Source organism: Salvelinus sp. IW2-2015, linkage group LG14 (genome assembly GCF_002910315.2).
Source record: "Salvelinus sp. IW2-2015 linkage group LG14, ASM291031v2, whole genome shotgun sequence".
Lineage (NCBI taxonomy): Eukaryota > Metazoa > Chordata > Actinopteri > Salmoniformes > Salmonidae > Salvelinus > Salvelinus sp. IW2-2015.
In genome coordinates, this window is record NC_036854.1 from 13,510,138 (window position 1) to 13,532,453 (window position 22,316).

Consider the following 22,316-nt stretch of genomic DNA (forward strand, 5'->3'; position numbering starts at 1 on the left):
TTGGTCACCCCTTGCTGCTATAACAGCCTCCACTCTTCTGGGAAGGCTTTCCACTAGATGTTGGAACATTGTTGCGGGGACTTGCTTCCATTCAGACACAAGAGTACTAGTGAGTTCGGCTACTGATGTTGGACGATTAGGCCTGGCTTGCAGTCGGAGTTCCAATTCATCCCAAAGGTGTTCGATGGGGTTGAGTTCAGGGCTCTTTGCAGGCCAGTCAAGTTCTTCCACACCAATCTCGACAAACCATTTCTGTTTGGACTTCGCTTTGAGCATGGGGGCATTGTCATGCTGAAACAGGAAAGGGTCTTCACCAAACACWTGCACAGAATCGTCTAGAATGTAATTGTATGCTGTAGCATTAAGATTTCCCTTCACTGGAAGTAAGGGACCCTAACCTTAAAAAACAGTCCCAGACCATTATTCCTCATCCACCACACTTTACAGTTGGCACTATGCATTGGGGCAGGCAGCGTTCTCCTGGCATCTGCCAAACCCATATTCGTCCATTGGACTGCCAGATGGTGAAGCCTGATTCATCACTCCAGAGAACGTGTTTCCACTGCTTGTGAGCGGCTGCTCGGACAGTTCTTGTGCTGACGTTGCTTCCAGAGGCAGTTTGGAACTCGGGAGTGAGTGTTGCAATGGAGAACAGACTATTTTTATGTGGTACGCGCTTCAGCACTCAGTGGTCCCATTCTGTGAGCTTGTGTGTCCTACCACCTTGCGGCTGAGCCGTTGTCTCTCCTAGATGTTTCCATTTCACAATAACAGCACTTACAGTTGCCCGGTGCAGCTCTAGCAGGGCAGAAATTGGACGAACTGAATTGTTGGAAAGGTGACATCCTATGATGGTGCCACGTTGAAAGTCACTGAGCTCTTCACTAAGGCCATTCTTGTCACGTCCTGACCTTAGAGAGTCTTTTTATGTCTCTATTTGGTTTGGTCAGGGTGTGATTTGGGGTGGGCATTCTATGTTTTTGTTTTCTATGATTTTGTATTTCTATGTTTTGGCCGGGTATGGTTCTCAATCAGGGACAGCTYTCTATCGTTGTCTCTGATTGGGAACCATACTTYGGTAMCCCTTTCCCTCCTTTCAGTGTGGGAAGTTGTCTTTGTTTGTGGCACTATAGCCTTAAGCTTCACGGTTGTTTTTGTATTGTTTATTGTTTTTGTCGGCGTCATCCTAAATAAAAGGAATATGTACGCTCACCACGCTGCGCTTTGGTCTACTTCTTACGACGGCCGTGACAATTCTACTGCCAAATTTTGTCTATGGAGATTGCATGACCTGTGCTCGATTTTATACACCTATCAGCAACGGGTGTGGTTGAAATAGCCAAATCCACTAATTTGAAGGGGTGTCCTCATACTTTTGCATATATAGTGTAGTTCTGTCCGTATGTATGTCAGTGAGAAAAGGGAAACGTTCTGGGAAAATTGGCAATTTTATTAATTCAGAACATGCATCTTGAATTTCATTAAAAGATTAGGTTGAAACTCTAAATAAAATAAAATCACCACCAACATATGCATTGCACATTCAATAGCCTCGGAAATGTGCAGGGCAGGTGCCACTGCTACCCTTTGGGTTAGATACTGGTTAATAACAGATTTATCACCAAGGTGTGACTTGGTTCCACAATACTTTTCACGGCTGCTCACTTGGATTACGGGTCTTGTAGTTTTTTGTTCAAAGTGAACTTGTTATTGTGGAGATGCGTTTTCAGAACCCATCCACTCGGACTACAACGCCAACAACCCCCCCTCGCGCGCGCCTGCGTAAACCAGTCGAGGGAGCTGTTCGTGTCATATAAGTGCTGGTCTGTTTTCATTGATCGCTGCTCTTGTGTACTGTGTGAGGAGCGTTTTATAGAAGACACGATGGATGAAGAATTAAAATGCCCCGTTTGCGGCTCTCTTTTCAAGGATCCTATTCTTTTACCTTGCTCACACAATGTGTGTTTGGCGTGTGCCCGAAATATCATTGTACAGACCCCAGAAGGCGAAACACCTCCGCAAAACCGTGCCTCCGGGAACTCGGACTACGATTATTTGGATATGGACAAAATGAGCATGTATAGTGAAACGGACAGCGGCTATGGATCATACACGCCGTGCCTCAAGTCTCCAAATGGGATACGGGTGTTTCCTCCGACTCTGGTGCACCGCCACTGCTCCATAACGTGTCCTCTCTGTCACCGTAGTGTCTCTCTGGATGAGCGGGGACTGAGGGGCTTCCCACGTAACCGGCTACTGGAGGCGATCGTGTCTCGTTATCAGCAGAGCCGCTCTGCCAACGTGAAATGTCAGCTGTGTGACCGCAACCCTGTCGATGCCACTGTGATGTGCGAACAGTGCGACGTGTTTTACTGCACACCATGCCAGCAGCGATGCCACCCTTCCCGTGGACCGCTGGCCAAACATCGATTACTGCCACCGACCCAATCGCCCGCGGCTGGAAGCCAGCAGATGCCCGCCGGCACCATACGCAAACAAGGAACGTGTGCAGACCATGACATGGAGAACTTTAGCATGTACTGCGTCAACTGCAAGACTCCAGTGTGTATGAAGTGTCTTGAGGGTGGCAAGCACGGGAGTCATGATTTAAAACCTTTAGCTGCCATGTGGAAACAGCACAAGGTAAGGATGAAGGCGGTGGGGATGGCCTTGGCCAGCATCATAATAAGCTGCTCTGCAGCATCACATCATCACATGTCATCAGTGCCATTTAAATCACTCCAACTGAGTGCATCAGTGGTAGCCTTTACTTACAGTAACCAGGCAGCAACACTGTATAGCCTAATCACAGAGAAAGAAAACAAATCCGCCCAATAGCCTGACTCACCAGTGTCAGGTCACTGTTCTCCAGTTTCTATCCCAGATTGTTCCTGCCAACAGCTCTGGGTTTGCCATTTGAATTTGCGAATATGCCCCATGGTTTCCTCAGCGCCCACTACATGGTGAAGAGGCATAGGATGCCTATAGGCAGACTAACACTTTGATAGATAGTAGAGATGCACATTGATCTATCACACCCAAATTCACCAATTAAATTGGGTCACTAATTGTACATTTTGTGTGATTTGGAGAGTTCTGCGGTATTCTTCCCATCAAACAGCATGCTTCCTTCCCACTCACTGATAAGGGTTGTTATGAATACAGTTCACCTTTATCACACTAGCCTACTGTCCCACAAATGGACCATGAAAATCACATACTGTAAGTGTGAAGCGGTGTTTATAAGTGATGAGCCTTATAAATACCAAATGCAGAAGTGCTTAGTTAATATATTTCCTGGAGTTGAGTGAGATCGAATACACTCCAGCATGCTGTCCATTTTGTGCTGTATTTTATGGCCAACAATCTGTATTGACAAGAATGGGATGGTCAAGTGAGCTCTGCTCAGGTTGGAGGGAGTGTGTGTGTGTGAGAGAGGGAGAGAGAGAGGGAGAGAGAGAGAGGGAGGGAGAGAGGGAGGGAGGGAGAGATGGAGGGAGACATTAGGTGATGAAAAGGACATGAATGTATTGGCCTACTATTATGGCAAATTATCTCTGAGTCCTCTTGAAGCTACACTATCCCTCTTCACTGTAGATGTTGGTTTGGGTCTACTCTGCATGCCTCCCCTTGAATGATTCTACTGCACCAGGCAGCTATCTATGTCATTTGGATTGGATTTTGTTGTGACACTGGGGACTAATACAAACCTATTACTCACATTCCTTCCCATCCACAGCTCCAGATCCACCCTCAGGCTCTGACATGCTTTATCATTTGTCCTCCTCTAGGAGCTGACAGAAAACTCAGTTGAATAGATTCAACAACCAGTCTGTTAGTTAGGGTAGGAGGGCTTGGAGATTGCAGTGTTGAAAGGAGAGAGAGAGAGAGAGAACGGCTACTCCTCCGAGGATTGTTTTATGACCACAGATAGATTGTGTCTCAGAGGCAATTGTCATCCTCCATGCTGCAGAGATCCTGATAATGGTACTGATAATTGAGACGCCTGTGTGTGCTGACCCACGTCCACAGGGAATGAGAGCCCCCATTCGTTTTTTGCTGGACCTTCAGTAGTCAATCTTATATTCCTCCTTGGATGCTTTTACAAACATTTGAAAGTAATGTCAAGTTGTGTTTATGTTATTTACAGTATGTCAAATGGAACAAACGGAAAACAAGGGACTGCCTTAGGGTATCAATGATATTTTTCTCTCCGTTTACAGTGCCACTGTGAGTTAGTGAAAAAAAATATTACCAGGAATACATCATGAATATGTATTTACTAGTGGATAAACCACAGATGAGGGATTGGATGGTAAGTCACAGTGGTGTAGTTTCCTATGAATGTCCTGTGGGCAGCCAAGCAGAAACACCCAGATTCAGTGTATAGTATATTTAAAGCCCCCACACATTGGTACCAAACTCTGCACATGTGTACACAAGGCCAGGGCATTGCTCACCAGGCTGCAGCAGGCATGAGCAATTGGGCCCTGCCAAGTCCAGTGAAGGGCCCAACCGACTACTACTGAGCAATTAACCGAAATGTCAGTATTTAAAAAAATGTTTTAACAACTTATTGACCGACATCAGTAAAGAGACAGAAGATGATTAAGAGTGATAGAGAGCAGTTGCTTCGCGACCTACTGTATCTCTACCTGAAAATACACAAGTGATTGATAGTTGGTATTCAGCAGTCATAAAAGTATGCCTTATTTACTTTGAAGAACTTCTAAAATAGTGATTTTGTCAGACAGCACAGGCAGCAGCGCTATAGAGATCAGATGATGACATGGAATGAAATAATAAAGTCATCAAATAAAACAAATGTAATATACACAACAACAGAAGTAAAGTCATGTGAATAGATGATGGTTAATAAGTGATAAGCAGTAAATGGGCAGTCTCTACCATCACGGAATTGGATTAAATGTTGTATTCTGTGTTGTTACAGCATTCAACCCACATAATGCATAGTGCATTTAATGTAAAAAAAATTCTATTGAATCCGAAATTGAAAAAACTTTATTATTTTTTAAATTATAATACCGAAACCGAACTGACCTCAAAAAGCACTAATCACTCAGCACTACAACTGACTCAGGTCCTTTAGTTTTGTCCTGAATTCCCAAATACCGCACATTATACATGACCACAAAGAACCTTTTAGGAGATGAAAGAAACCATGGTTCCTCTCTTTTCAATTRCGCATTTTGTGAAATGGGGTTGTTATCTTGTCAATAAGAGAAAGGATGACATATTGGGAAGGCCTACATTTGAACTACATCAACCTAATTATGGACCAATGTCATAGTCATGGATAGAATCTGATCAACGCATTTGTAGAGTACTATTGGATAATGGAGGATGGGGCTACATTCCAGTGCGGTTAGGTGGATAAGAATAGATACAGAAGTCTTTGGTTTTGACCATTGAAAGAGATTCATATAGGAGAGGATGCCCCCAGCTTGTACAGTACAGTACAGTACAGGAAAGGGCTAGCCAAGTAAGAGCACAGAGTCTGGCCGGGTCAGCTGGCTGATTCAGATGGTACTGTAGCTAATGTAGCTAATGGTACTGTAGCTAATGACGGGTTGTTCTGCTACCTCAGGCATACAGAGCCCCTCTCCCAGACCCTGCAACGGCATTGGCTCCAGAATGTAGGTTAAGTACAGTGCAGTATCTCCCATCCCATTGAATATATGTGCTGTGCATTACTCTAGCTGTACAGTACCCAGTGCACAAGACTTGGTCCATGTTGTGTTGAATAAATGTTTGGTGATGGGGTAGCCAGGCATAAAAGATGAGTATACTATATGTGTGCAACTACTGTAACCAAAGGCATAGAAACAGGAGAATCATTTTGAGCTATTTTTAGAGGCAAGAATGAGTGCTTGGACAAGACCTTTGTGTAGTGCTTTGTGCGCATACCTCAAGGGTTACCATGGATACATGGAGGCAAGTTACCAGACTGTTGCTGAAAATGAGGCCTAATGGATAACATGACTCTACCTTTTGAAATGTATGTAACGAGCTTTACAATATGTGATATCTCAAATAGATGTTATACTTTGCGTTTATCAATGATTGTAACACTGTCACTTAGTATGAAAAAAGAAATAATTAATTATTCCTTGKAAATGTAATTTGTACTGGTTTTTAATATCATGAAATGTGTCCATATTCTGCATATTCATACACGCAATATATTAATGTAGCAAATCCTATCAATATTTGATCAATTGTTAAGGCAATATTACTTTTACTACATTTTCGATTGAATCATCCTCTGGAGATTTTCCTAAACTGGTAAATATTGTGTGTGCTCTGATTTAATGCTTTATTTGGGTTGTTCTTAATTTGCCTGGCAGCGTGTGCAATCTCTCTGATGCTATGCTTCAAATGAAACAAGAGGCTTGGTGTAGCAGGACTGTACTGGCTGTACTGGCTGTGCTGGTCTGTGATGGGGCTGTGCTGGCCATGCTGTGCTGGTCTGTGATGGGGCTGTGCTGGCCATGCTGTGCTGGTCTGTGATGGGGCTGTGCTGGCCATGCTGGGCTGGTCTGTGATGGGGCTGTGCTGGCCATGCTGTGCTGGTCTGTGATGGGGCTGTGCTGGCCATGCTGGGCTGTGATGGCTGTTGTGGCCATGTTGTAAAATATCAGTGGTGGAGCAGTGTGCCACACGGCCAGAGGATTTGTGTGAGGCTGAGCCGGGGAGGGAGATTGGTTCTGCTCTCATCCAGATGTGGAGCGCTAATGACACAGCTGCTGAGTGAGGGAGGAGAGGACGGAGGAGATGGAGGAAAAAGAGGGGAAAGAGAAAGAGGTGGAGGCGGTGGGGCTTCCTGAATATGACCCAGTCCTCCTGGCGTGTCCCTGAGGACCCATTTGGAATCAAGGTCAACACCGCAGATCAACACTGCAGCTATGTATTGTCTTACTCCGATCCCCAAACACTGCGTTAGAAATTGATAACACACCTTCCCCCCTACTTGAAACCCTCTGCTCTTGAATGTCACGCACATTACTTAAGTGTTCTCTCTCCGATGACTTTACTGAGGCTCCTTCAGAGGAAGAATGCTGCTGACAGGAAAAAGGATGCCTCTTCCTATTTGTCTGGAGGAAATACATTTACAATGAAGGGTACTTTTTAAAATGAGTCATTTAAATAGAGCCTCACCTTTCATCTTATGACCCTTCCCACTGACCACACACGGGTTGAATCAACGCTTTTTTCACGTCATTTCAACGAAGTTGCGTCGAACCAACGTGGAATAGACGTTGAATTGACGACTCTGCCCAGTGGGATATTACTCTAACAGGTTTCTCCTGCTATAACTGACCTGTCATCCTTAGTGACAGGGAAGGGGCTGGTGCTGTATTCCACCACCACTAATGAGGTCATTGCCAGTTCTGAGCCACACGAGGGCAGCATCCCGATCCTAATTACACTGAAGTTTAATATTAGCTCATAAAGAATAACTACATCTTACAAGGGGGGCTCATGACAAGACTGATAAAACCTTGACGATATGGGTCCCTTGATAATGTTTTCATGTTAAGCAGTAGCATCCTTCTGGTCCATATTGAATCAAACTCTCACATTATACACTGTTAGGATAAACGAGCACAACCCAGTGAAAGGACATGAATTGGTGATATGCAGGAGGTTGTCAAGTGACAGGCTCTCTCCCCATAGGAGGGCCACCAGCCCCCTCCCCCTGACCCCTTGAGGTCACCCTGACACAGTGTCACAGAGAGAAAAAGGGCTGAGCCGATAAACACTGGGCCAGCCCCCTTGTCTTGTCTGGAGCTGTGGCTGGGGCCCTGGTGGAAAGAAACCACACAGGGGAGCGGAATCACTCATCCCCTTGTTAGCGGCGCGGACAGACAGCTTGCTGGGCCAGATGGCACATGAATGAACCGTGGAGGGCTGGCTTGATTTGTGTCCCTCCTGAACCCGACGCACGCAGCCCATAGAGGCCCAGCCCCAGAGAAGCCCTGACTGAGACTGATAGAGAAACCCAGAGGAATAGGGGCAGGTGGGAGGAGCGGGAGGGAGGTGGGAAGAGGGAGGTGTGGATCCGGGCCAGATTGATCACAGCAGGGTTGGTGTACACCATGATTACCCTTCACTCATGGTCCATGAGCCTCAGCTCAGAGCAGATCTACTGAAAGGTTTGACCTCTAAACATGGTTTTGAGGCCCTCGTTTGAATTTGTAATCTCCTTGATTACTATGACCTCAGAGGTCGTTGCTGTGTGGTTGGGCTTAAGTACGGGGTTAATTAGTATAAATTACTGCCCATACTGTATATTTCTGGGACAATTGGCTTTAATCATAACATGTTAGAGAAGTGACATGGAGAGTGTTTTGATTCGTTTTGGATTAATAATTGCCAGTTTTTCATTCACAGTGTCAACTCTCCCAAGCTTTGAATGGTGTGTCAGATAAAGCCAAGGATGCCAAGGAATTCCTGATGCAGTTGAAGAACATGCTTCAGCAGATACAGGTAACATTCTCTTTTTGATTACGTGTCTGGTAGATCAAATGAGAATATCAACATGTATAGAAATATCAATTTAACCTGTTTTCCCCATAACCTACTTACCTGTGCCTGTCAGCTTTAACGAAATACTAAAAAGAAAGAGGAAGGATGCTCCAGAATCATACAATGTCACATTCTGGACTCTTTTTATTCTGCAACGAACACTGGCACTACATTTAAAGCACTTCTTATCGCCCGGTGGGAACAAAAGTATCTGTTTGTGACCACGCTAAGAGCAAAAGTAGGAAAGGGCTGCTGTGCACATGGACTGCCCCAGCCTATCACAGCTTTTATACACTTACTGCACTGCCATGTCTTATCAGTCGCAGCAATGCTGTGTATTAAGACTCTTATTCTGGGGTTGAGGGGATTGTATTTGAGTAAAATCCCAGCTCTGCTCAGCTCAGTAGAGTTAGAGTCTTTAACCATTTTCCTCATCCTTAAACTGAGGTGCAGAGTGTAGCTAGAATAGAATTCACTATCTCATCTGCGCTTAGGTAAATTATTGATATGCAGTAGTGATGATGGAAGATTTAGCAGCAATCACTGTGGTGTTATCATATGTAGTCCGCTAGTGTCCTTGCCCCCCCCTGTCCCCCCTGTGCCTGGCCCTAGCACCCTGTACCTTCCTGTACCTCCCTGTTCTTTTATTGAGCGTTGTGTTGTGTTGTGTCCCTCGCAGGAGAACGGGGTGGAGTTCGAGGCCTGCTTGGTGGCTCAGTGTGACGCCCTGATTGAGGCTCTGACGAGGCAGAAAGCCAAGCTCCTCACCAAGGTCACCAAGGAGAGGGAGTACAAGCTCAAGGTGGGTCAGAAGGATGGACGCTGCGACGGCTAATGGATAACAACGTCATGTTGACTGCCCCAGACACTTCTTCCCAAGCTCAGATTGTATGTGCACCATTATCCTGGGGACAAGGTCATGTTGACTGTAACATACAGGTGGCAGGATTCAGATGGGCGGACAAACACAGCAGGGCCATGGTTTATTGATAACAATAATCACAGTACACTCTCTGCATCAGATATGTTAACCATACTTTGCATACTTAACACAGATGATCAATAGATACAAATGATTCATATTACAACCCTAAGTACCTCAGCTGGCAGCTCTTTCATGTCACAAAGGGTATCCAAGGTTGTGAACTTGTCTTGGCCCAGGTCGAGGTGCATCTGGAKGCAGATTTCTGTCCTCTCTGCCTCCCTGTCCTCTCTTCTCCCCCTGAAGCCTCAGCGGAGGGCCTGGGCCTGCAGGCTGGCTGGTGTTAAGTTCTTAGTGYGTCACATGGATCCAAGCCCAGGCTCAATGTGCAGGCTTGGGGATTGGGGCTCCAGAGGACAGCTGTTGTGTTTAGCAGGGCTGAAGCTGAAGAGCAGCTAGGACTGTTGCAGCATCACACAGCAGAAAAAAGGTCTCTTCATTTCACTATGATGAAGGATGTCAAACTGATGTGTCCTTTTCAGAAGATTACAATGGGAAAATAAGAGCTTTTTGGAGTTTAGTACACTACCACATGGTAACGCCAGTAAAGAGCAATTGTCTTGACAGCATTCGGTATCAATACCATCTTATCTCCCACAGTATGGTGGAGATAGATGGTTGGTGATTAACTTGGATTTATGACATTTTTTAGGATCACCATTAGCCAATGCCAATGGCGACAGCTAGTCATACCGGGGTCTGACACAAAAGAAAAATACATTAAAGACAAAATCCAACTCACATACATTTAAGAACATGAACATGTAGTGTGCGTGTGTGTGTATCTATCAGTTACACATACATGTCAGTACATACACACAAAAAGTAGGTCACATGGGGAAAGGCGTTGTGAGGTGTTGCTTTATTAGTTTTTTTAAACCAGGTTTGCTGTTCACTWGTGAGATGGAAGGGAGTTACATGCAATCACGGCTCTGTATAATACTGTACGTTTCCTTGAATTTGTTCTGGACCTGGGGACTGTGAAAAGACGTCTGGTGGTGTGTGTGTCAGTGCTGTGTGTAAATTGACTATGCAAACAAAACACATTATTGTTTCTTATTAAAAAAAGAAGCGATGCAGTCAGTCTTTCCTCAACTCTCAACCAAGAGAGCCTGGATTGTCAGCTTTGTTTAATGAAATCCTTTTTTAGGAACAGTTGTGACCGTAATCTGTTGAGAATAACTACTTTATGTCATCTACAGGACAATGTTTTTTTTATCATGCAATCCCAACTGGAGGGCATTTGTTTCCCCCTGTTCAATAGTCTGGAGTGTTGTGTTTGTGTGCCGGTGAACGTCATTTTCTACTCTAATTAATTTCATCCGAGCCATTAATCTGTCAGCAGTATTTTTATCAGTGGTCTCTTTCGCCACACTACACATTCCCAGGGAGAGAGTCATTTTTGTGACTCGTGACAGTCTAGTCCAGGCATAATCCATAGACCGCTGGAGTGGCATTGTTTTAATGTTGCGTGATGTAAGGATTATATAGTAAATTCAATCTGAGTTGTTATATATGATTTGATTTACCTAAATGTATATTAATTATGATTTGATAGACATGACTGTCCTCTGGTCTGTTTATATTTTGGGGTTATTTTATTCTGTCTACCATTCAGGAATGTTCATTTTATGCTTATTTAATTTTTAATATTTTTCATGGATTTATTTAAATAATGAAACCGGTTGACAGGTTTATGAATATTGAATTAATGATAGGCTAATGGCCTGAATGTGTCAGTGGCTTAATCTAATTATTTCTTACATTAGTTTTGAATTCTAAGGCTTAATTTGATAGAGTGATTAAATACCTTCCAATTAATCAACCTTTTCTGACCTTTTCATTTATAATCTTATAAACACAAAAATCCATACTTTTTCACAGAAATGCAAAGATAAGTTAAACACATGAGCAAGTATAAGTGGTCTGCCCAAACAAAGGCTCATAAAATGTTGACAGTCCACTGAATTTCAATTAGCTGTGAATGAAGGGCTTTGACACCCACCCAAATCCATTTTCCCCAGTGCTTTGTGTTTAGCCAAAAGGAAAAACACGCGCGCGAGTGTGTGTGTGTGTATGTGTGTGTACGTGTGCATGTGTGTGTGTCTGTATGTGTGTGTGAAATGCCTGCCTAGTATTAATATTACATTAAAGGGTGCCCGTCTGTGTCCTCCTGGCTTCTCCTGTGTTCAGGTGGTGCGTGACCAGATCACACACTGCACTATGAAGCTGCGTCAGACCACGGGAATGATGGAGTACTGTCTGGAGGTGATCAAAGAGAACGACCCCAGTGGCTTCCTGCAGGTACAGTAGTGGTGTATGGATGAATGGGGCTAGAGCTCTGCTAGTAGGCTGTATCATGTTTGAAGGTAAGACCCAGGTGCAGACAATGTCGAAGTAACAAAAGTTTATTAATTCGAACACGGGCAGGCAAAGTTACAAGACGGCAGGCAGGCTCGGGGTCAGGCAGAGGTCGGTAATCCAGAGTAGTGGGGCAAAGGTACAGAAGGGCAGGCAGGCTCAGGGTCAGGGCAGGCAGAAAGGACAAAACTGGGAAAAGTAGAAAACAGGAATATAGACAAGGCAGGAGCAAGGGGGAAACCGCTGGTAGGTTAGAAGAACAAAACGGGCGACACCTGGAGGGTGGAGACAATCACAAAGAGAGGTGAAACAGATCAGGGCGTGACAGGCTGTGGATGAGGCTAGCCTGCTTGCCTCACACAGAGGAGACTTCCCTCACATTCCCCTCAGATGTCCTTGTTTCCTACTGTTAAATGCTAAGGCCAACAACTATTTTCCCCAAATATTTTTCCTAAAACGGGTTGAAAACAAATAATTTAAAGATCATTAGAAAACTCTAGCCATAAAAATTCTTAACATCAAGACCTTTGAAAGAACCGCTTATATATTTTACTATACTAATAAATATTGATTCAGAGTGTATATGATAAGCTTGTAGCAAGATGTTGATTAAAATGTGTTGTTGGCTAAATGTGAATGAAGATATTGATACTTAATAGGTAATAAATAGGTCATCCCAAACCAATACTCGTTGACTTGCGCTGATAAAGGTTAACCTGATAACGGTTAACATTGATATGTGACACGCTTATCGAGTTAAACGTTGACTTGTCGTCTTCAGTTCCCCTTACCATTAGCTGGAAGCCATTGATTCTCCTCTTTTTAAAAAAAAGAACGGTCTGAATAAGACGAAATAGAGATGAAAGACTCTCTTCTGTAAATTGGTGCTTCCCTCCCCCTTGAAATGTTTATGACGATATTGATTGTACAGTTTCTTATAACCCCTGAACAAAATCTGTGCTCTGTATCATAAAAGCTTATATAAATCCTTACAAAAGCTGGTAACCTACAGGGTTGGCTATACCTTAATGCAGCACATTTCCAGCTGGCATTTTTCAAGAAGCACAAAGCCTCAGAGACACCATAAAAAGTCTGTTAAAACCATGTTGCACTTTGTAATAGTATATTACACTGTAGCTGAACCTTTTATTGGAGTTGTAGCTGGTTTGAAGCGGTTCTCCCCTGCTCTGTGTCTCTATGTAGATCTCAGATGCGCTGATCAAACGTGTGACGTCGTCTCAGGACCAGTGGGTCAAAGGGGCTTTGGAGCCCAAGGTGGGCCCTGAGTTTGACCTGACCCTGAACACAGACCCCCTGCTGCAGACCATACTACAGCTGGACTTTGTCCAGAGCAAAGGTAACCAATATGTGTTCATTTCTAAGTCATATTCATATACTTGCTACTGTTTGCGTAGTGTGAGTCTATTCGTACACATTTTCATACAGTATATTGTTACATTGTTAGATAGTCTTGCAGTGGACTCATCTTTCAAGTGTGCCTGTAATGTATTTTTGTATGGCTGTTCAGCAGTTAAGTAGACACACTTGTCTCTTGTGATATGCATCACCTGTACTCATTCTGTGCTTTATAGTTTGGTGAAGTGGTAGAAATGCTTTAGCAAAACTGACCAAAAAGGTCTCCATGTTTCACACTCCAAATGCTTAGTTGATGTGAGCAAGTTCAATATTCTGAGTATCTGATTCAAACATACTATGTGTCCACAGCAATTTTTTCATTAGTCTATTTAAATATTGTGCTTGACTAAACCTGAGGAAGATTTATAGTGCACAGTATATCCCCTGGCAATGTCCTAGAATACCATGATATATTTTTCATATAAATAGGATGTATTTCATTTCGCTCCAACACTTTTCCATATCTGTCTACTGAAGCAGACACGATTTTCCCATACACAGTTACCAACTTAGTCTGCTCCAAATACAACGTCATATAAAACCAAATGAGATTTGAAACCATGGGAAATGTAACCAGCATTCCCCTGAGAAAGCACAGTAGTTGATCAGTTCCACTATGTTGCAAACTAAGTCAAGCACCACACATCAACCCATGTCCAATATCATGTTTCAGATATTCAGGAGACTCCATTATTGAAACAAATGCATGCAGGTGGATTGAAAGAGACGGAGAGCGCAGGAGGTATTTCAGAGTTGCTATATGATCATCCAAATCCCCTTTTCCTCCTTGAGACCTGCCAGCCCACACCAGCCCACCACGTTAAGGGGATAGAGTGCTCTCCTCCCATGCATGTTTTACCGCACTCTTCCCTTACAATATTCTCACCTGCCTGACAACAACAACAACTATCAACCACAACCAATCCATGCAGAGATAGATGTTAACTCCTCTGTGATGTTCCTGCCATCCGTTTCTATTCAAGTGGAGTCTGCCACGGTGCCCCCGGCCCCCCTGCTGCAGCTGGAGAAGTGCTGCACCCGCAACAACAGTGCCACCCTGGCCTGGAGGGTCACTGTGCCCCCTAGCAACCCCATCGAAGGCTACATCCTGGAGCTCGACGACGGCAACGGGGGTCAATACAGGGTCAGATAATCCTTCACTTCACACATTAGAGAACGTGTCATCATGTCCGACGCTCCATGTAGTCTGACACTAGGATGGAGCACTTCACGCTCGGGTGTTTTAACAGTAGATTAAGTCAAAGAATGTAAACGTTTGATGCTCATTATGCAATGAAAGGTTTGCATGAGCTGTGTTTTATTTAGCCAGGCACATTTCAATATGCGTAATACAGTTCCACTGTAATTCTATGTGCAGTAGGGTGTCCTACCCGTTTCCTACAGATAACAGTTGTCGCTTCTGCCACGTATTTTATTATTCATAGTGCACATGCTGCAGTCAGAGCTCTAACTAACGCCAGATGGTCCTGTGCTGTACTGTATGTCTCTGTGTCCCAGGAGGTGTATGTAGGGAAGGAGACCGTGTGCACTGTGGACGGCCTCCACTTCAACAGCTCCTACAATGCCAGAGTCAAGGCCTACAACTCCACCGGGGTGGGGCCCTATAGCAAGACTGTGGTGCTGAAGACATCTGATGGTGGGTGTTCTGTATTCTGTCACTTTGTGTTGACCTAACTGTAGACATGAAAGGGAAGGAAGAGAAGAACCCCCCGCCCCATCCAACTGGGGACCAGGGGACACCAGGCTTAATTAGTGCCCGGGGTACAGAATGATACTCTTTATTCACCGCTCCTGAGCCGAGCTAGTCCTCTGGGACATCCAGGCCTGCTGTTTGCCGACAAAGCCTCGCCCTCCCATCAACGCTCTTGTTTGTGTCCTTAACTACGGAGTTCTATTCCACAGCAATGGTGGATTAGAACTGGTGACTGGTGCAATCTGTCACTGTCCTGGCTGGGTGTGGTGGTACTAGTCAGCTCTGGGCCCCCAGAAACCTCCAGGTTTAGAGCAGTAAACACCATGCCAGAGCCAGAGCTGAAGGAGCTCCACTAAAGAGATGTCCAGTCCTGATATAGGGCTGACAGACTGTGGAAGTGGTCTCGCAGTTTAGCAAAGTATCACAGCGACAGAGTGCCAGACTGTGATTACTCTAGCCTGCCAGCTGTCAACGCATTGCCGTGCTCTCCCCATCCATCCCTCCACTCCCCATCCCAGCCTTGCACTCAATCAATGGCATAAACTGCCTATCCTCTCTCCCTCTCCTCCTTCTCCCTGTCCTCCCATTACTGGGATGGGGAGTGGAGGGATGGACAGGGAGAGGGAGAGAGGATAGGTTGTTGATGCCATTGATTGAGCTGACAGAGCAGCGGGACAAGGAGAGAATTTAGACTGAGCAGAGTACAGGCGGCTCCAGCTCTGGCTCTGCCAGCTGCAATAACAATGGATCTCTGCATGTGGAGGCCTTAGTGAGTGCCTGTCGTGTGCCAGTTAACTGTTTATTCTAACATAGCAGTGCCTCTTTGAGGAATGGGGCTAATTAAGGCAATACACTGCAATGGTTTGACACAGCAGTGCCTTATGGGCAAGGAGCTGCTGAATGAAAATTAATCCAGTGCTTGACTTTTAAATGAGAAGTAGAATTTTTTTGTGGTGCTCTGTGAATATTTCATGTGTCATCTCACAGTATACAGCCCAGCATGGGGTCCTAGCTGACCGTGCCGTTCTATAATGGCATCATGTTTCATGCTCTTATGGGGCTCCATCCTCCAATGAGGTTCACTCAAGACAGCCATGCCCTAGAGACCTGGAAATGCTCTTATCTTGCCCTGACTCCTCCTACTGCTCTACTTTGTCTCTCCTGCAGTGGCCTGGTTCACCTTCGACCCCACCTCGGCTCACAGGGACATCATGTTGACCAATGAGAACCGTACAGTGAGCTGCAACAGCTACGATGACCGTGTGGTCCTGGGGACAGCCGCTTTCTCCAAGGGGGTCCATTACTGGGAGCTCAGGGTGGATCGCTATGACAACCACCCGGACCCTGCGTTCGGGGTGGCGAGGATCAACACGATGAAGGACATGATGCTGGGGAAGGATGATAAGGCCTGGGCCATGTACGTGGACAACAACCGTAGCTGGTTCATGCACAACAACTCCCACACCAACAGGTAGGTGGGACATCTCTGGGGAGGAAGGCTGACTCCTACTCCTCCGCAGCTTCAGAGTTTAGAAATAGCCATCATGTGCTTTGTGTGTCATGCTGTCAGGACTAAAACACGTACGCACTTACAATACTTGGCAGGCAGTATCAGACCTCAGGATAAGACCCAGTTGCAGACAGTTTGAAGTGACAAAAGTTTATTACAAAAACAGGGGGGCAGGCAAATGACAGGTCAAGGACAGGCAGAGGTCAGTAATCCAGAGCAGAGTCCGAAAGGTACAGAACAACAGGCAGGCTCAGGGTAGGCAGAGGTCAGTAATCCAGGGCAGTGTCACAAGGTACAGAACAGCAGGCAGGTTCAGGGCAGGCAGAATGGTCAAAACCAGGAAAACTAGAAAACAGGGACTAGAGCGAAAACAGGAGTACAGGAAAAACCGCTGGTAGGCTTGACGAGACAAGACGAACTGGCAACAGACAAACAGAGAACACAGGTATACATACACAGGGGGTAATGGGGGAAATGGGRGACACCTGGAGGGGGGTGGAGACAAGCACAAAGACAGGTGAAAGAGATCAGGGTGTGACAGGCAGTTAGTTGGAAATGGAAGAGATTATTCTCAGGGCAGTCCTCTTATGTTTTGTGAATATCCGTTTTGATTGAATTTTACACAGGGTAACATAGAGTAATATTATACATAGATTCAAAGACAAAGAGGCCACAGGCTTAGCAACCTACAGTAGCCCCAGGGACATGAATATCCAGAGCAGAATCCTCCTTCCTCGTTAAACCAATAATACAGTAGTAGTTACTATTTTCAGTCGCTGATTAAAGAGTTTCCCTGTTTTTGTCTTTCATAGCACATCATCTTTTTGTTTCTCCAACCTCATTATTTATCTTCCTGTCAGCTGTTACGTTGGAGCCTATCAACCACAATGACTCACTCATTTCCCTCATTAAAGTGCCAACGATACATGTACTGTATGTCAGGTAATCATCAAAGGCTGATCGTGCCGCAATCCTGCTTGTTTGTTTCTTTAGCCTAGCGGATTTCTCTGGAAGCCCCTGTAGAGCCCAGTTAGTGTCACGTTCTGACCTTAGTTCCTTTTTTATGTCTTTATTTTAGTTTGGTCAGGGCGTGAGTTGGGGTGGGCATTCTATGTTGTTTTTCTATGTTTTGTTCTGTACGTTATATTTCTATGTGTTTGGCCTAGTATGGTTCTCAATCAGAGGCAGGTGTCGATCGTTGTCTCTGATTGAGAATCATACTTAGGTAGCCTGTTTTCCCACTATGGGTTGTGGGTAGTTATTTTCCGTTTCAGTGTTTGCACCATACGGGACTGTGTCGGTTTTCATTCTATTGTTAATTTTGTATTCATTTTTGATTAAATTATATTATGGATACGTACCACGCTGCATTTTGGTCCTCCTCTCCTTCCACCAACGAAAGCCGTTACAGTTAGCTTTGTGACATAGCTGTTTGACTGGGGGCACACTTTCACACGTCCACCATTTTGTTGTTTGAGCTGCTCACTCTCAAAAACAAAAACACTGCTGGCTTTTGCGGTTTCCAATGAGTTGACTGGTTTGAGTGTAACTATTTACATACGGCTTTGCACTGCCAAAGTGTTTCAGATGTTTGGATATGGATGCGTTTATTGACTTAGTGCCTAAGGTTGTTTTCTTTATTCCATTGGAATGGAGAAAAGATATACACCCTGAAGGAGAAGCTTGGGAATGTTTTCATATATTTGTTGGACTACAAGTATTCCGAATATATTAGGGATTTACTGTACATCAATTCACACATAGCCTACATACAAACACGAAAGATTTAGCAATTAGGTCAAATCTAATGTCTTGAATAGAGAAAACAATTATCCGCTCAAAGCCATTTGCTCCAAACTGTATTTGGACTCATTGGGATCCCTCTACCCATCAGAGATCCCAGACCACTCTCAAAGGGCCTGTGTGATCTGTTTTGATATAGTACATTAGGCCTAGACTCTCTGTGTGTGTGTGTTCTGCAGGGCCGAGGGGGGAATCTCTAAGGGAGCCACTGTGGGCATCCTGCTGGATCTGAACAAGTACACTCTAACGTTCTTCATCAACAAAGAGCAGCATGGCCCCGTGGCCTTTGAGAACCTGGAGGGAGTCTTCATGCCTGCTGTCAGCATCAACAGAAATGTCCAGGTGAGCACTGATAGTCAGACAGAGCTGATTAGATTTCAGAAATTCATTCAGATAGTTTTGTCTCGAAATTCAAGGATTATCGGCTTATTTTATAAATGAAATTCATCTCCAGATTGAGGATATGCTAAACTACATAGGCTGTACACATATATATTTTTCAATTGTTACTAACCAGCAAATATACATCATGCTGAGTTAATGAGCTCTGTGGTTCAAATCCTGGACCTCGAGTCAGCAGTTTAATCTGTCATGATCTCATTTGGAACTGTTTGTCCTTCGCAGGTCACCCTACTAACAGGAATGGAGGTGCCAAAGAATATTAAGCAGCAGTAGCCTCCCAAGGTGTCTAGGCACAGTCCCACCAATGTTAACATGGATTCCTCCTGCTCCACCCCCCCCCCTTAGTTCTACTATATATCTTATGCTGTTCAATGCCTATGATCAAATATCACCCTTAGAGGGAATCTTATATACAAGGGACTTTTGTACATCAATTATATTGTTTTTTATAATTTTCCAAGTCTTAATTTAATCTCAATCCGTACAATCAGATTCTGTGTTTACAGTCAAAATGCCACCGGGTGCTTTAATTAAGTGCATCTCTGAAACAAAATCCCATACTAGGGTAGAGTCATGAGATGCCCTACAGTACAATGTCTCTACTGTATTCATCTTCTTCTCTCAGGTTAGTTCATAGAGAGTTTGTATACTCCTATTTCTTTAGAGGAAACGGAACGTCAGCCTATCTAACTCATAAATAGAGATTAATAGATTTTCTCAGACATATTATTGGTGATATACTGTATTGTCTTTTCAACTTTACAAAGCCTTGCCAGAGCTGGAGTAAATTCAGTTTCAATTCTGGTCAATTGAAAATGACGTATTGGGGATTTTATACCCTATAAATTCCATATCATGAAAATGAAATGGAATTCACCCCAGCCTCACTTTCAATAAGAGAGTAAAGGTGGTCAGATCAGTATAAAGAACAAATCAGTATAAGGGACAAATCAGAGGACAAACTGTATCTTATCAAACACAAAATTCTGTCGCTAGAGGACAAAACTTGGGTCGAAGTGAAGCCAAACCACTGTGACATTGAGATGTAACATTGCCATGTGTATGTTGTCAAACTATCTACATACAGCAGATAGTATCTTCTTTCAAAGTATTTGTTGTTTAATGCATTGACTTTTACTACACTATTGAAATATTTATTAAGAGGGTGTATGCTCATGTGATGTTTGAATGAACAGGTATTGTTAAAGGTATTTTAAATCAGTTAAAAGTATTGTATTGACAGACCACCAGAGGGTCAAGTTTGCATGATATGTAAGGAAACTGTAAATACGACTGTCTCCCAAGCATGTATTCTAAGCTAACTAGTTAACTTAAAACTCTATCTGTATATAGTAAAACAATGCACAACAGTGCTATACGGAAGCCTTTCAAACAACCTATTACAGTACAATAACAGTTTGCCCCCTAGAGTTTGAGTTAGCATTACAGCATCAGATTAATTTCACCACAGTATATCGTTTATCTTTATGTGACATGTTAAATCATTTTATGGGGCTAAAGCATATTAACATGCCATGTCAGATGACAAAATGAATGAAGAGGGTTAAGCAGTGCATTTGTGATTTGTCAGAGGGAATCTTTATGGAATTGTAGATACTAGGCGGGCTTATTATCCCACATTTAGATTTGACCATGTCCTCATTATGTTTGAGTTCACGTACAGGTATATCATAAATCTGCATTAGATGCAGTTAGGAGTTTTGTATTATATTCTTTAATTATAATTTTGTGAACATCTTGATCTCTTTCTGCTACTAAAAGTGTTGCTTCAAAGTAATGTGCCCTTAATCCAAAATGGTAATATGTTTTTGGATTAAGGATACCAAAGCTATTGCCATTAGAAGAACATTCTGCTCAGAGTCTGTGTTGAAGCACTGTGGTACACTATTGGTGAAAATGATTTGTACTGCTTTCGCAATATTTTCTCTTTGTAAAAACACCAAATATAGTACTGGCATTTTTTAATAGTCTTTAAATCTAATATTGGGGTTATTTAGCTGTGTTAATGGTGTTTTCTGAACAGAACCATTGCCTTGTACATTAAACATGTTGATATGATGTAGAGCAGACTGTCTGATGGAACTAAAGTATGTCCATAGCTAAAACGTGGAGGTGACCATTCCCAGGGTAAATAAAATGGATGGGAAATGTACATGAAATGTTGACAGCTGTTAGGCTGGACTGATCATTGGCTAGAGCCATTTTGTATTCCAGCATGTATTGAGTTATTGGACCCCATTTTGGGTTAAGTGGACCCCATTTTGAGTTAAGTGTCTCCAAGTGAATGTTGTCAATTACAGAACCGTCCCTTTTATGAAGACATTCATATAAAACGGAATTAGTGCTTGTGACGGCAACTACAGTATAGGGAAGTGTGAGGTGTAACGAAACCCCAAAGGCAAACAAAATGGGGTCCATGTAGCCTCTCAGCAATCACTATGGAAATGGCACAAAAAAAACACTGCAGTTGCAGACCATAATATCAAAAGAACCTTAGTAGTAAATGCAGATAGTAGTTTATCCTCTCTAAGTGTTGTATATTAGTGTGTTTGGCATGGGTTTCCCCTCCCCAACATGGTAGCCTGCTTCTGAATGTGAACCCCCAAAAAAGAACCAAAAAATGGTGCTAGAAAGTCACTACTGTCAGATTACGTTTGCATTTGAATCTTTTTATTTTTCCCATGTTTACTGTACCCACCCTGACTATGGCATGTGGGGGGAGGAGATGTTGCAGTGTCTGTGGGGCATCTCTCTTCTAAAGGCAGGCACGCATCTCATGCCCTGGGGTGCCTGTTGCCCTCACTGCCACACTACCAGAGAACTAGGCCGGGTGCACCACCAAACCTCATGGGGAATGTCAACTGGTCCTTTAGGACACTGTGGCATCTATGTCCACAGTATGTGTCCACAAAAAGCTGTGCTTCTTTTTCTAGAATTCTGTTCATGTGTATGTTCTTTAGTTCTCATCTCTCCTACAATGTAAACGTTTTGTACTTCTAAGTGGTTTGTATATGAAATGCGTTGTACTTGGCATTGTTTTCATATTATACAGTGTAAAAGAAAAGCAAAAAGCAATGTATTTTTTTTCCTTTTTTAAAATTAATAAATMAGTAACTGTGATGGGATATGAATGGGCTCGTCAGTATCTTTTTCTGTAGTCTTCCTGGGGTTATGTTGATTGAGGCGTGGACATCAATTATCCAATCTGTATCTTCATATGAACTCTGCAAAACTCCTAGAAATGCAACAAAAATGCAACTCTTCATCACTGTTTTCAATTCTTCACATTGGACGGTTTTATATATCCAACCTATCAGAGCAAAACACCAATCTTAACATCAAAAGCGAAGAGGCCACTCTGGGATGGTGGCCTTCTAGGCAGAGTTGCAAAGAAAAAGCCATACCTCAGACTGGCCAATAAAAATAAAAGTTTAAGATGGGAAAAAGAACATAGACACTGGACAGAGGATCTCTGCCTAGAAGCCCAGCATCCCGGAGTCGCCTCTTCACTGTTGACGTTGAGACTGGTGTTTTGCCGGTACTATTTAATGGAGCTG

At 43.7% G+C, this 22,316-nt stretch overlaps 1 protein-coding gene across 2 annotated transcripts; it reads left to right on the top strand.

Moving 5' to 3' along the window:
• The first annotated feature begins 1,798 nt into the window (after positions 1–1,798).
• LOC111973204 (E3 ubiquitin-protein ligase TRIM9-like) lies at positions 1,799–21,884 on the top strand. 2 transcript variants are annotated; one of them, XM_024000487.2, is made up of 11 exons: positions 1,799–2,643; positions 8,416–8,511; positions 9,230–9,352; positions 11,726–11,836; positions 13,097–13,250; positions 13,983–14,051; positions 14,293–14,453; positions 14,828–14,966; positions 16,191–16,494; positions 18,516–18,678; positions 18,961–21,884. In XM_024000487.2, exons 1-11 carry the CDS (start codon positions 1,885–1,887, stop codon positions 19,009–19,011), a joined length of 2,130 nt encoding a protein of 709 aa, XP_023856255.1. In that variant the 5' UTR covers positions 1,799–1,884; the 3' UTR covers positions 19,012–21,884. The 2 variants fall into 2 exon arrangements, with proteins under 2 accessions (XP_023856255.1, XP_023856256.1); XM_024000488.2 differs by lacking the exon at positions 13,983–14,051.
• The last annotated feature ends 432 nt before the right edge of the window (positions 21,885–22,316 follow it).

Bases quoted from the DNA above. Each gene is read 5' to 3' on its own strand.
- LOC111973204 (XM_024000487.2), top strand. From the start codon at position 1,885: ATGGATGAAGAATTAAAATGCCCCGTTTGCGGCTCTCTTTTCAAGGAT. The intron at 13,251-13,982 runs GTAACCAATATG...ATCATGTTTCAG, and splicing joins GGACTTTGTCCAGAGCAAAG to ATATTCAGGAGACTCCATTA. The intron at 14,967-16,190 runs GTGGGTGTTCTG...TCTCTCCTGCAG, and splicing joins GGTGCTGAAGACATCTGATG to TGGCCTGGTTCACCTTCGAC.